Source organism: Helicoverpa armigera, chromosome 7 (genome assembly GCF_030705265.1).
Source record: "Helicoverpa armigera isolate CAAS_96S chromosome 7, ASM3070526v1, whole genome shotgun sequence".
Taxonomy (NCBI): Eukaryota; Metazoa; Arthropoda; class Insecta; order Lepidoptera; family Noctuidae; genus Helicoverpa; species Helicoverpa armigera.
Genome location: NC_087126.1, coordinates 8259370 through 8273349, shown reverse-complemented (window position 1 = coordinate 8273349; position 13980 = coordinate 8259370). Strand labels below are relative to the sequence as shown.

Sequence of the window (13980 nt, the reverse complement as noted above, 5' to 3'; positions counted from 1 at the left end):
GCTTATCTCGAGCAAGTGGGTCAGCTCCAACTAGGGCTGCCATCCGTCCGGGTTTCCCCGGATTTGTCCTCGTTTTGACCCCGTCCGGGGGACGTCCGGGCGGGTTTTCTAGAAGCGTCCGGGGAAAACCCGGACACTTCATGTAAGAAAGTACCTCATTGAATTTAAGTATATGTTAATAGTAAATGGATTACAAAATAGGTATTATGTATTTTGTTTCAACAAAATCGTACTCGTTCGGGGAAAAAATGCTATTTACGCCAAATGTCCGGGTTTTTTTAATATTTGTCCGGGTTTGGCGAAATTCGAGATGGCAGCCCTAGCTCCAACCATGCTGATGGCTGTAGGTACAACGCTCAATAATAGTAACGTATATTTATTAGCACTTCTAGCGATAATGGTATGTTGTTTTGGTACAAATAAACTACATAGCAACCACGTACTCGTCTGAAAATTACGTCATATGCAGAAATAGAATTAGCCAGCGCAGCGTATTAAACTTCAATAGGGTAACGTGTAGATTTGATAGCTTCCTGCTAGTTGGTCGGTCGTGCTACAGGAAACCCAAATCGAATATAATTTCAATGCAGATCTTGCAAAGGCGTTCGCTTAGTATTCAGCGAGTTTGCGGGCCAATGGCGAGTGACTATGATCGCAGTCCGGCGCCGGTTGAATATGTATGAGCGACTCGAACACCACACACGCACGGGTTTTAGCCGTGACATACATACTCGGCAAATATCTAACCGATTCTTCTTACTTTACACAGGCACTTATTGAAACGTTCCGCGCCATTAAACTACATTTTAAAGTTTAATAGAGCAACTATTTTAGTTGTTGTCTTGTCAATATAAACGAGTTCGGTACATAATGTTTTATTCATTGTTAAGTGGGAGTGAAATTTCAATGAGCTTATTGTGCTTGTGATCATGTGTTAAAATAATAAAATATGTTAGGTAAAAAATATGTACAAATTTTTGTACAATGAACCCATTGGGCCTTGAACGTATAGGTACAACTTGTACCTAAATCTCCCTTTCAGAGAATTGTGTTAAGTACGAAATAAGAAATACGAAAGCTGAGAAACTATAGGAACTGAAATTTTAAACTACATCCCTTTACAAAATTAATTGTGTTTCCCAAACCATACGGACCTAAAAGGGGTAGAATGGTAATTTTTGGGTGATTTGTTTGGACGTTGGAATTTAAACTTCGTGGAGAATTTGATTGATTCATTTACAGGTCTTTTACACTAGCGGACTTTTATTGTAGCCCGTAACAAAATATTCCGAGTGGGAAAATCTGTCGCGCGGAAAATCTGCTAGTGCGTAATTAACTATTATATGACAAATAAACCAGATCCCTATACTTTCTTTCTACTTGATTACCTGCTATTCGTTAATCTATTTCATCCGTATTTTGTTCACCTGACGGCGTTCCAGCGATAATTGCGTCGCGTCGAAGGCCAATGGCCTCATTTCGTGGCATCTTATTTGTCAATATTTGATTAAGCGTAGAATGCGCCGCGCAAAAAATATGTTTACTTATACAAAAAGCGAAAAAGGTTAAGGACGCGTTTGCAGTTTGAGCAAAATTAAGCTGTTTTTCGGTACATTTTGCGACTAAACCAAGCCAAATCAAATATGACAAATAACTCCTAGTTATAGCTTGGGTCTTCAACTATAAACGCGAGGAAGGTTTTTTTTGAAAAAATAAATTTTTGATATCATAAAAAAGTTATTTCGTAACCCCTTTCTACAAAATTCATGATTCCGGGTCAAGTTTAGGTACAATTTTCTACTAAGAATAAAGTAATTTAATATTGATTTATTTTTTGTAAATAGGCAAACATAGTCAAGATTAAATGTGAGGAAAAAAAATACAGTATTGTGCTATGAATAAGGTTAGAAAAAATAAAAACAAAACCAATTTTTTTCACATATTTTGCTACTAACGATGAGTCTTAACAGCTTGAAATAGGGGTTATTTTATTTGTATTCCTTCCGACCCACGATTGTGCGAAAGCCTCATTCTGAGTCAGTCTGCGCTCGGCCGCCGTCGTGAGAGGACACTGTATCGCTCGTTTCCAGCTGCTCGTGTTGAAAAAGATCGCTGTATAAATACAAAATATTCGACTAACCAAATTTGATCCTTCTAAGGTAAGATTATTGATTTTTATCATTACACCAAAATATTATGCAATATTGTAAATATTTCACTAAAAAATAACGTTTCATCGCACGTGATCATGAAGTACTTTGGTGACTGCTAACGTGGAGTGACCTGAAGGTATATCCTCGGTGTCTGCTACTGGAACTCCGCGACGAATTGAGTCAGATGTACCGAGTTTGGACTCGTTTTGTGTGTTATGAAGAGACTTTACCACCGGACTTGATGGAGTAACCTGAAGGTATACCCTCGGTGTCTGCTACTGGAACTCCGCGACGAATAGATCTAGGTGTACCGAGTTTGGGCTCGTTTTGTTAGCTATGATGAGACCTTACCACCGGACTTGGTGAAGTGACCTGAAGGTATACCCTCGGTGTCTGCTACTGGAACTCCGCGACGAATAGATCTAGGTGTACCGAGTTTGGGCTCGTTTTGTTAGCTATGATGAGACCTTACCACCGGACTTGATGAAGTGACCTGAAGGTATACCCTCGGTGTCTGCTACTGGAACTCCGCGACGAATTGAGTCAGATGTACCGAGTTTGGACTCGTTTTGTGTGTTATGAAGAGACTTTACCACCGGACTTGATGGAGTAACCTGAAGGTATACCCTCGGTGTCTGCTACTGGAACTCCGCGACGAATAGATCTAGGTGTACCGAGTTTGGGCTCGTTTTGTTAGCTATGATGAGACCTTACCACCGGACTTGGTGAAGTGACCTGAAGGTATACCCTCGGTGTCTGCTACTGGAACTCCGCGACGAATAGATCTAGGTGTACCGAGTTTGGGCTCGTTTTGTTAGCTATGATGAGACCTTACCACCGGACTTGATGAAGTGACCTGAAGGTATACCCTCGGTGTCTGCTACTGGAACTCCGTGACGAATAGATCTAGGTGTACCGAGTTTGGGCTCGTTTTGTTAGCTATGATGAGACCTTACCACCGGACTTGATGAAGTGACCTGAAGGTATACCCTCGGTGTCTGCTACTGGAACTCCGTGACGAATAGATCTAGGTGTACCGAGTTTGGGCTCGTTTTGTTAGCTATGATGAGACCTTACCACCGGACTTGATGAAGTGACCTGAAGGTATACCCTCGGTGTCTGCTACTGGAACTCCGTGACAAATAGATCTAGGTGTACCGAGTTTGGGCTCGTTTTGTTAGCTATGATGAGACCTTACCACCGGACTTGATGGAGTGACCTGAAGGTATACCCTCGGTGTCTGCTACTGGAACTCCGCGACGAATAGATCTAGGTGTACCGAGTTTGGGCTCGTTTTGTTAGCTATGATGAGACCTTACCACCGGACTAGATGAAGTGACCTGAAGGTATACCCTCGGTGTCTGCTACTGAAACTCTGCGACGAATAGAGTTAGGTGTACCGAGTTTGGACTCGTTTTTTTATTATTTTTTTTTTTTTTTTTATAATAAAATGTTTGAGTACATAATAACTATGAATATTCAATTGTTGTTATAGATGCCGAGAAGTCGAACGTTTGGCAAAAGCTCTCGTAAACAAGTGCTTTCCAGAAAAAATGCATTGGAAAATATAAGACGGTAATCATTTGTTTATGGAATGCTCATCATAATTGAGAACTGTCAAATTAATTCGTTTGTTTTCACAGACTTCGAGAAGTGAGTCGCAATTCTAGTGACATAAGTGAGGTGCATTCAGAAGAAACAGATTGTAGTACTTCCAATAACAATGACTTGGAGACATCTTACGTAAGTTATCATATTTCTTTACTACGACTTGTACATGTACTATTATTGTGTTTTGCTAACGTCCTTTGGTACAAATGACAAATTAAATATTTTTTTCTAGACCGCTGTGGATGAAGAAAAAGTAACCTATCAGATTTCAGGAAGAAGGCTTATTGAAATGGCTTATTTTATGGAGCAATTACAAGGAATCAGCAATCATAAGTCTATGTTTAATTGTAATTTGAGTACAATTGAACTATTGAGTGAAAAAAGGTCTGGGCTTCACTCGACCTTTTCAATTAAATGCAAAATGTGTGGTGCTGAATTCACGTTAGAATCATCCAAAAAAACTGAAAATAAAATGGACGTGAATGAAGAAATTGTCGCTGGTATAATGACGATTGGTGCTGGGGTTACACAGCTTAATACTGTTTTGTGTCATGTAAATATGCCACCAATGTCAGTACGATTGTACCAAGCTAAGCATGACATAATAAGTCGGTGGTGGAAAAAGGCTGCGCAACTCATGATCGAGGCGGGTAAAGAGGAGAAAGACAATGCTTTAGCTATTGGAAGTGTAAATACAGATGGGTTAGCTATGATACCTGTATCGGGTGATGCATGTTGGTCCAAGCGCTCTTATGGAACCAATTACAGTGCTTCCTCCGGTGTTGGTGCAATCGTAGGCATGCACTCAAAAAAAGTATTATATTATGGTGTCAAAAATAAATTCTGCAATATCTGTGCACGAGCAGAAAATAAAGGGGCATTACCTAGGAAACATGCTTGTTTTAAAAATTTTCAAGGTCCTTCTACCGCTATAGAAGCAGTTGTAATAACAGAGGGCTTCAAAAAGTCCATTGGTATGCATGGACTTATCTACCACCAGTTTATAGCAGATGGTGATTCAAGCACTTATGCTAGCATTAGGAACGCAAGGCCTTATGATAACATAACTGTGGGTAAAATCGAATGTAAAATCATTTACTAAGAAATTACTGCAAAGGCCTGCTAGCAATTTGTAGTAATACTTCTTCCACATAAGGGGCCGAAAGATTCTGAAAGAAAATTATTTGCGTATACGTTGGGGCATTGATAGTAGCGTCAAATATTGGTCCAATAAAACGTTGCTTTCGAAGAAAAGGCAAGAGGTATCAAAATGATATAATAAATGGTCCCTATCATATATTTGGTGATCACTCCAACTGCGCAACTTATTTTTGTAGTGATGACGTCAAAAACGCAACGTGAATAATATGGTGCCAGAACTGACAGCTTACGGGTCTTTCAAAAGTTGAAGATTTGGCCCAACGTCTTTCACTGCATTCCTGTAGTTTTGTTTACAATGAAACAAATAATGCAGTGGAAAGTTTTAATGCACGAGTTGCAAAATTTATAGGAGGCAAAAGAGTGAACTTTACCCAGCGGGGGTCCTATCTTGCTCGTTGTGCTGCAGCCGTGGTGTCCTATAACACGGGTGTCCTTCAGTCGGCAGTACACAAATATATTTTTGGCACAGATGCCAATCCCGAAATTGTTCGGCTAGAAAAATTACGCCAAAATTTAAATCAAAAAAGGCACAACAGAAAAATTAAAAAGAAAAAGAATCCAAAGCCATCTGCATCTAAAGATGCCTATTATGGTGAAAGTTGCCAAAAGGTGGACATGAACGAGGAAGAATTTGAAGAGGCCAAAAATAAATTTTTAAATGCATTAGAACTTTCGGAGACTGAAAAGGTAAATTTAGAAAGGGACACAGTTTTGCAGAGTGGCAGTACATTATGGCTAGAAACTAGAAGGAAACTGCTGACAGCGTCGTGGTTCGCAGCAGTCTGTAAACGTCGCATAACCACTGAGTGTGGACCACTAATAAAACAAATATTGTATCAGAAAGACTTAAGCAATATCCCGTCAATAAAACATGGCAGAAGCAATGAAGCGACTGCCATCCGCGAACTTGCAGCGATCTTGAATATGCCCATTGAAAAGTGCGGGTTGTTCATAGACCGAGAATTTCCCTTTCTTGGAGCAACCCCCGACGGAAAGTGTGAGATTGGAATAATAGAAATAAAATGTCCATCTTCGGCATATGGTTTGGAGCCAGACGATGCCATTAAACTCAAAAAGTTGATTTTGGTTGCCTAGTGATAATTTATTTACGGTAAACAAAAAACATAAATGGTATTACCAAATACAAGGACAGCTACGCATTACTAGGCAAGACACTTGCGTGTTTGCTATTTGGACGGGCCCTGGCAAAGTCAAATATGAGTACATACAAAGAGATGAACAATTTTGGAAGGAAAAAATGGAGATAAATTTAATTAGTTTTTACCAAAATTGTCTTCTTCCAGAATTGATTGACCCAAGAATGTCACGGAATATGAAGCTGAGGGTACATTCCTCGCACTTAAAAAAAAATATTCTAGGGCTGAAAAATTTGTGAATAAATTAAAATGAATCCAAAACCTTCTTTTATTTCACATGAAACCATCACTTGTATTAAATAAAATATATATTTATTCATTCTCATCATAACTTACAAAACGAGCCCAAACTCGGTATACCTAGATCTATTCGTCGCGGAGTTCCAGTAGCAGACACCGAGGGTATACCTTCAGGTTACTCCATAAGTCCGCCGGTAAAGTCTCTTCATAACACACAAAACGAGTCCAAACTCGGTACACCTGACTCTATTCGTCACGGAGTTCCAGTAGCAGACACCGAGGGTATACCTTCAGGTCACTTCATCAAGTCCGGTGGTAAGGTCTCATCATAGCTAACAAAACGAGCCCAAACTCGGTACACCTAGATCTATTCGTCGCGGAGTTCCAGTAGCAGACACCGAGGGTATACCTTCAGGTTACTCCATCAAGTCCGGTGGTAAAGTCTCTTCATAACACACAAAACGAGTCCAAACTCGGTACATCTGACTCTATTCGTCGCGGAGTTCCAGTAGCAGACACCGAGGGTATACCTTCAGGTTACTCCATCAAGTCCGGTGGTAAAGTCTCTTCATAACACACAAAACGAGTCCAAACTCGGTACATCTGACTCTATTCGTCGCGGAGTTCCAGTAGCAGACACCGAGGGTATACCTTCAGGTTACTCCATCAAGTCCGGTGGTAAAGTCTCTTCATAACACACAAAACGAGTCCAAACTCGGTACATCTGAATCTATTCGTCGCGGAGTTCCAGTAGCAGACACCGAGGGTATACCTTCAGGTTACTCCATCAAGTCCGGTGGTAAGGTCTCATCATAGCTAACAAAACGAGCCCAAACTCGGTACACCTAGATCTATTCGTCGCGGAGTTCCAGTAGCAGACACCGAGGGTATACCTTCAGGTCACTTCATCAAGTCCGGTGGTAAGGTCTCATCATAGCTAACAAAACGTGCCCAAACTCGGTACACCTAGATCTATTCGTAGCGGAGTTCCAGTAGCAGACACCGAGGATATACCTTCAGGTCACTGCATCAAGTCCGGTGGTCAGGTCTCATCATAGCTAACAAAACGAGCCCAAACTCGGTACACCTAACTCTATTCGTCGCGGAGTTCCAGTAGCAGACACCGACGATATACATTCAGGTCACTCCATCAAGACCGGAGGTAAAGTTTCATCATAGTCATCATACATAACCAACAAAACCAGTAAAATTTTTATGGTTATCTAAACGCAGATAAGTACTTGAGTACATAAAAAACAAAATAAATTATCCAAGTTTCAAAATTTGTTTATTTGACTATATTCTTGCAGCTAACAATGCCTACATTTGTGTGAGTGGGCCGTGTCAATGTAGTAGTTCGATTTCATGCCTATCAATTTTGCAAACGCGTCCTTAAGTTGATGTTCTGAGAACTATAGCATGACATCACGCCGTGCGAGTTGAGAACAATGTGAAGAACCCAGAACCCCCCATTTATTATATGCATCTTGGAGAACAATGAATAGACAATAAAAACGCAAATTAAATGACTCTAAGATAAGGATGTCATTGTTACCCTGAACGTAAGATAAATCGTTTCTATTGCATAATCCAGTAGACATCTTAAAAAATTAAATAGGTTAGGAAGGGCCAAATTGCCGTCAATCGGCGAACCTTTTTAATGAGTCATTAGTATTTGTAGAAAACACATGTCGTCCAGCCATTCTCTGTCTCATAAGTCTCGTTACCCACATATGTCACGCTTACGGTTACGTTGTTAACACACATGTTAGCTAATGCCCCTACCCCACATACCACGTGTTTGTTAACGTTCGCTACGTGTGCATAAGGTTTAGTATGCTCGTAAAATAAGGTATTGGGCAAAACATTATTCAAAATTTAAATAATAAACTACAGAATAAACATTAACGGTATCATAACTAATAAAGATGCAATCATCAAATCGGTGTAAAAATGCAATAGCGAATTGCGATGCACAATAGAAAAGAAACGAGAATGAAGCGTGCGAAGTGGCGGTGCGCGACGTGGGAAAGCGAATGGTGGCTTTGGTGCTGGCGGCCATCTTGGATTGGGCTCGTTCGGAAAACATCACGTGTCCATGCGTCCGCCTGGCAACAGCGTACAGCTAAATGGAGCGGAACAATTCGTGTACACCACGTGGTTTTTTATTTGTGCAACATTCCGATAGCCGACGGCTATTGAATTTAAGTATTGATTGGTTCGCGTACTCTTTCAGCAGCTGCATTGATATTGTGACTGTGTAAGTAAATAGGTAGGTACTTTGGTTTAACTAAATATGGTTAGAATGGATTAAAAAATACAGCATAGGTACCTCATCATCCTCCGAGCCTTTTTCTTACTATTTTGTAGCAATGGAATTAGAGAAATAGGTAAAAATAAATAGGTATGTAGGTACTTAGTTCTTTACTACCTACTATTCTACGCGCGGCGAATGATGATCCCATTGACAGTTCGTTAGCGCCTAACATTGTAGTGACGTCCTGTCACAACAAATCCTTTACAGGCCCATTAAAAAATCGAAAAAGTCATAATTGTGTACATCTGTAAATTATAAAAATGAATATTAAGAAATTATTACGTTATGTTCGGAAATAATGGTACGTGCTGCAAAAGTTACGTCGTCAAGCTGTTATCGAAAAAAGGAACACATCGAAAAAAATTACAAATGCTTTGAATTTCTATTTTATTTAATCCATCTGAATCAGGGTCAAGCGGATCTTCAAAATCTGAGTCTGAACTGCAGCTATCCGTGACGTTAATTATTAACTTTTGGTCAATAATATTGTCGAATTGTACATCTCGATCCCAGTCTTGTAAGCAAAATTTTCTTTTGACCAATTTTCGCCAATCGTCAGCTGTCACTTGAGCGCAAGCTTCTTCTAATAAAACAAAAATGATGTATAGTAAAATAAAATATAATAATGTTGAATGACCTGGCTGAATGACATGCACACCTTTGCCTAACAGTATTTTATCGCAGTTTCGCATCACTAATACAACTGTCAGTTGAAACGTCATGTTTACTTTCCTTGCTAATTTATCTTACTTAAGTAGGTACCTAAATATTTTAGTTAGGTAGTTCTCAACATCGTAATCAGTACGGACGTAGTAAATTAACTTTTAAACTCGTCCATGATCGTAATGTAATAATTATTATTTAACATCTGAATTCGGCTGTCCGGCTCGGTACAAGCTGCGCGCGCAGCTTGCGAACGGCCAGGGCTGTCACCTCGCTACAAAGCGCGCCCGATCTACCGGTTTCGCTATGAGTCAGTCGCGATTGCCACGCCACCCGAGGCGATCGCTTGCTCTGTTCGTTCGTAATACAACATGGCGTCTCTCAAGATTACGCGAATTTTGCAATGTATTGTACCAGAATGCAAGAATACATCAAAGTCGAAACCAAGAATAGCGTATTTCTACCTTCCTGATGACGTAGAAAGGTAAGATAGTTCACTTGATTCTTACCAACATTTATTGGCTTCGATAGTACTGAGGTTATCTATGTATACTATTTATTATTGATATGGCTGAGCAATTTGCTTCTCTGATTGGTTCTAATGTTGCGAGTTGAAAACCCAAGCAAATGCGAGTCCGACATTTCAATTATACTAACATTGTTTTTTTTTCGTTTTACTTTTGAAGTAAGTGTTTAAATAACCAATACATAGGTTTGTGGTTTTATTGTAATGTGACACAGACAAATATGTATAAATTACGAATAAGGAACAATTTCCATTTATACTGATATTATAAACAAATTTTCTTTTTGTTTAAATACTAGAGGCTCCGAAACTATTAAACCGATTTGAAAAAATCTTTTATCGTTGGGAAGCTACACTAACCCAGAACATGGGCTATATTTTATCCGGGCACGGGAAGAAATTCCGCGTGAAAAAAACTACTACTACCTACCTACATATTTATTCGTTATGCTTTAACAGATTCATGACTTGCGTAGATGTATAGTTTTCCTGGATATATCGGCTAATGGCTATAAAATACATATTTTTGAAATGACGCCGATGGTGACAACCATCTGACAGCTCTTCAGATTAAAAATAATAGTAACTATTATAGTAATCTGTGATAATATGTAGTTTACACAATGAGTTTACAACGGTATGTGTGTTTTGAAATGGCCAAGTGACAGTCCCTTAAAAATGAATAGCAGATTGTTTAGTTAGATAACCAGTAACGTAGTTGTATGCACTCTTTGGTTGGCAGCTACTTCATTGCGGTTATAATTTTATTTTTACCTAAGTTCATTGTATTGTTTCAGACGTAAGAAATGGCTGCAATTAGTAGGCCGAAGAGAATTGATGAATAAACAGACAAGGCACTTCAACTACTGCGTCTGCGAAGAACATTTTCACGTTAGAGACATTATATTTGGAAAACAGAGAACCCTTTCAGGTACGGCATTGCCTGCTCTTAATTTGCCGCGCTGCTTACTGCTCGAGCCAGAAGTTGAGCCAGATCTACCCGTCACCATAAAAACTGAGATCAAAACAGAAATTGATGATGAAATTGAGCCAGAGGAGATTCTACCAGATGTCACGAGGAAAAGAAGATTAGAATCACCTCTGCCGGGATGTTCTAAAATCGAAAAGGTAGGAGAATCACATCAAGGAAAGGAAGTAGTAGTAGTGGATCACGAAATATTTAAAAAATTGTGCTACAAATTTCTGACGAGAAGTTCTGCAGATCTAGCGAGAGCTCATTACGCTATAAAACAACTTTTAGAGGATAAGCATAAACGAAAAAGAAATCAAAAGTTTTGTTCAAACTTGTTTCTGTGTAGTCCACGGGTATATGTCTTACTACAGTCTTGTTTAGATCTACCTTCACCTAAAACTTTAAATTTATTTCCGGTACCGACTCAATTTACCAATGACATGTTCAAGGTATTTGCGTATAAAATAAAATATATGACGGATCAGGAAAAAGAGTGCTCAGTGCTCACTAGGATTATTGAATTAAAGCCAAGTTTGTTGTATAGCCTAACCGAAGATAAAATTATTGGGTTCCAAGAAATCGAAGGGGTCAGAACTACAGATTTGGCAGTGAGAGCACAGGTTATTATGGTGCGTGGAATTTTCGCCGACTGGGAACAGCCCGTTGGATACGCCTTGCTGTCTGAGGGTGAAAACTCTATACAATTAAATTTATGGATTAATGAGGTTCTTGAAAGTTTACTTAAGATTGGCTTTAAAATTCGAACTTTCGTATCGGATACGGAAAATGAACTTATCAAAGCAGCGGAAAACAGATCCGTTACTGTGGAGGAGCCATATTTTTTCATAGGCGAAAGGAAAATTTATTACATATTTGACGCAAATCATTTGATTTTAATGGCCAGAAACCATTTTCAACTGTATGACTTTGTTTATGAAGATCGTGTAGCCAAATATGAACATGTAAAACTGTTTTATGAAAACGATAAAAACAAGGAGTTCAGAAATGCTCCCAAATTGAAGAAAAATCACATTTTTCCAACAACTTTGGCCAAAATGAATATAAAATATGCAGCGGAATTGTTTAGCAATTCCGTTGCCGTTGGAATAATAAACTACATTTCTTTTGCTAAGATCGAATGCTATGCAAACGTCACAGCCGAGTTCATCAAATTAATGAATGATTTGTTTGATTGTTTCAATTCGTCCGATCTAAAAGACAATGATTGTGAGTGTAAAAACGCATTTCGTGGAAGCCAACCGCAAATAGACTTTTTTAATGAAATGCTCATCTATTTTCGGAACTTGAAATTGGTTCACCCAACGGACGGGAGTGATTTCACGCATCAAGCTACATTCATTAAGGCCTTTCAAACAACAATTAATTCAGTATTACTATTGTTTGAAGACCTTAAGTCAGACGGATATACATATTTGCTAACGAGAAAATTGACTCTTGAAGTTCTTGATCGTCTGGTTGACCAAATAAGAACCAAATCTCGCTTGAAGTCTGCACCTACCAGCTGGAATCTTGTGTCGACTTTTCGAAAAAGCTTTTATTTAAATGGTATTAAATCTCTGAGAAGGAGAGTTACCTCAGAAGAATTCTCAGATTTCTTAGCTGACACTAAAAAAATCAACACAATCATAGCAAACTCGGGCACTTCAAGATCTGATGAAGAGAGCACTATTACTTTAAGATTAAGTGAGGACACAAGTATCAAGTGTTCCGATTACAACCAATTTGATGTTCCTATAGACAACCGGCACTTTCTGATTAGTTACTTCCTCCTGATGAAATGTGCTGAAACTCACGTCTGTGGACTTTTTCAAATATATTGTAAACCACACATTCTAAATCCACAGTTCAGTAATGAAGTTGATAGCTATAAACTTTATTCCGACTATATCAACGCCAATCCTGGAAGTTTGAAAGTCATACCAAGCGATGCTTTTGTACAATTTGTAAAGAATATGGATGTAACGTTAGTGTCATGCTTTAGAAGAAAATTACTTAGCAACACTTTAGCGGCATCATTAAGTGCTAAGTTAAAGGTACTGAAATTTAATGAGCCCTGTGCTTGTTTTCCCAAGGAGTACCTTATTAATCTTTTCATACGATTCAGAATATATAACATTTTGAAATTCAATAATCAACAATTCCGGTCTTCTAAAGATGACACTCTAAGTGTGATAATTAACTGTTTGTGAAAATTATTGCGCAAAGTATGTATCCTATATTTCCCTTAAATGTTAGCCTTTAAATTACGTGTTGTTTGATTTATCCCATCCACTAGCTCAAATATCTAACATATCAAGAACATCTAAAATATTTAGGATTGAAAATAGCATGGACATAGTAGAAACTTCAAAGATTGAAATCATATATTCAAATAGATCAATCAGATCATAAGAACATCTTTTTACTTTTGTAGGTAAGTGAAAAATCAGTGAACACCTAGAAAACTTACACTGATCGTTATAAATTAATTTTCTTAACAAAACAATACTAAATCCTTTGTCCATGCTTTCTACTACAATGCCTTATGTTTTATAATCAGATTCCGTCATCTCATGTCACAGTCAGGTTATTGTGTATTAATGTAGGCGGTCATAGTAATAGTAATTTAATGTTTTCGTGACAAACATTGCTACGTCCCCATCATGCCACGCGTGACTCATTATACTTACTATTTTCTTTGATATGTTATTTATTAGGTACTTATTATTATTAAAGAATGAGTTGCCAGAGTTCAACGTTCTACATCTTCTAAGATTTTGCTTCATAGGTTACTTGATCTTTTTATTTTGACAAGGTTTTGTAGGTTTGGAGAAGCAGTTAAAGTTAAATTCGGGAGAATTCGGAATTCATAAATTAAACCATCTATCTAGTACCTAATAAACTTTTTTCGTCAAGTCTCGGTCACTATTATATTCCAGATAAATTCACATCAAAATTCCAGCGTTAGGATTAGTATGTGCGCCGTGTCTCGACAACTGGTAGGCTTGGGTAGACACAAGCATCAATCTTAAGACGATCCTAAAAAGGTGGGCTCCGTTATATAACTCGCTTTTGTGCCAACGTAAACAGGCGCTCAGGCTGAATACATTATGCGAGGGTTTTTATCAAAACGCCTATCTTAGCGTACGCATTGAATGTTACTTTAGTCTTACATGCTA

The 13980-nt window shown here is 38.6% G+C and overlaps 2 protein-coding genes across 2 annotated transcripts in view; one reads left to right on the top strand and one right to left on the bottom strand.

Annotated features, from left to right (window-relative positions):
- The window catches only part of LOC110371995 (uncharacterized), a 190056-nt gene that overhangs the window by 64384 nt on the left and 111692 nt on the right, over positions 1 to 13980 (bottom strand). The window lies entirely within an intron of this gene.
- Positions 1564 to 6020, top strand: LOC126056108 (uncharacterized). Its single transcript, XM_064035602.1, has 5 exons — positions 1564 to 2159; positions 3649 to 3728; positions 3797 to 3896; positions 3997 to 4849; positions 5395 to 6020. Exons 2-5 carry the CDS (start codon positions 3649 to 3651, stop codon positions 6018 to 6020), a joined length of 1659 nt encoding a protein of 552 aa, XP_063891672.1. The 5' UTR covers positions 1564 to 2159.

What these genes read in the sequence shown, in the direction of transcription:
- LOC126056108 (XM_064035602.1), top strand. Translation starts at nt 3,649, where the DNA reads ATGCCGAGAAGTCGAACGTTTGGCAAAAGCTCTCGTAAACAAGTGCTT. An exon ending in ATGACTTGGAGACATCTTAC is followed by an intron (nt 3,897 to 3,996) that starts GTAAGTTATCAT and finishes ATTTTTTTCTAG; the next exon opens with ACCGCTGTGGATGAAGAAAA. An exon ending in AACTGTGGGTAAAATCGAAT is followed by an intron (nt 4,850 to 5,394) that starts GTAAAATCATTT and finishes TTTTTGGCACAG; the next exon opens with ATGCCAATCCCGAAATTGTT.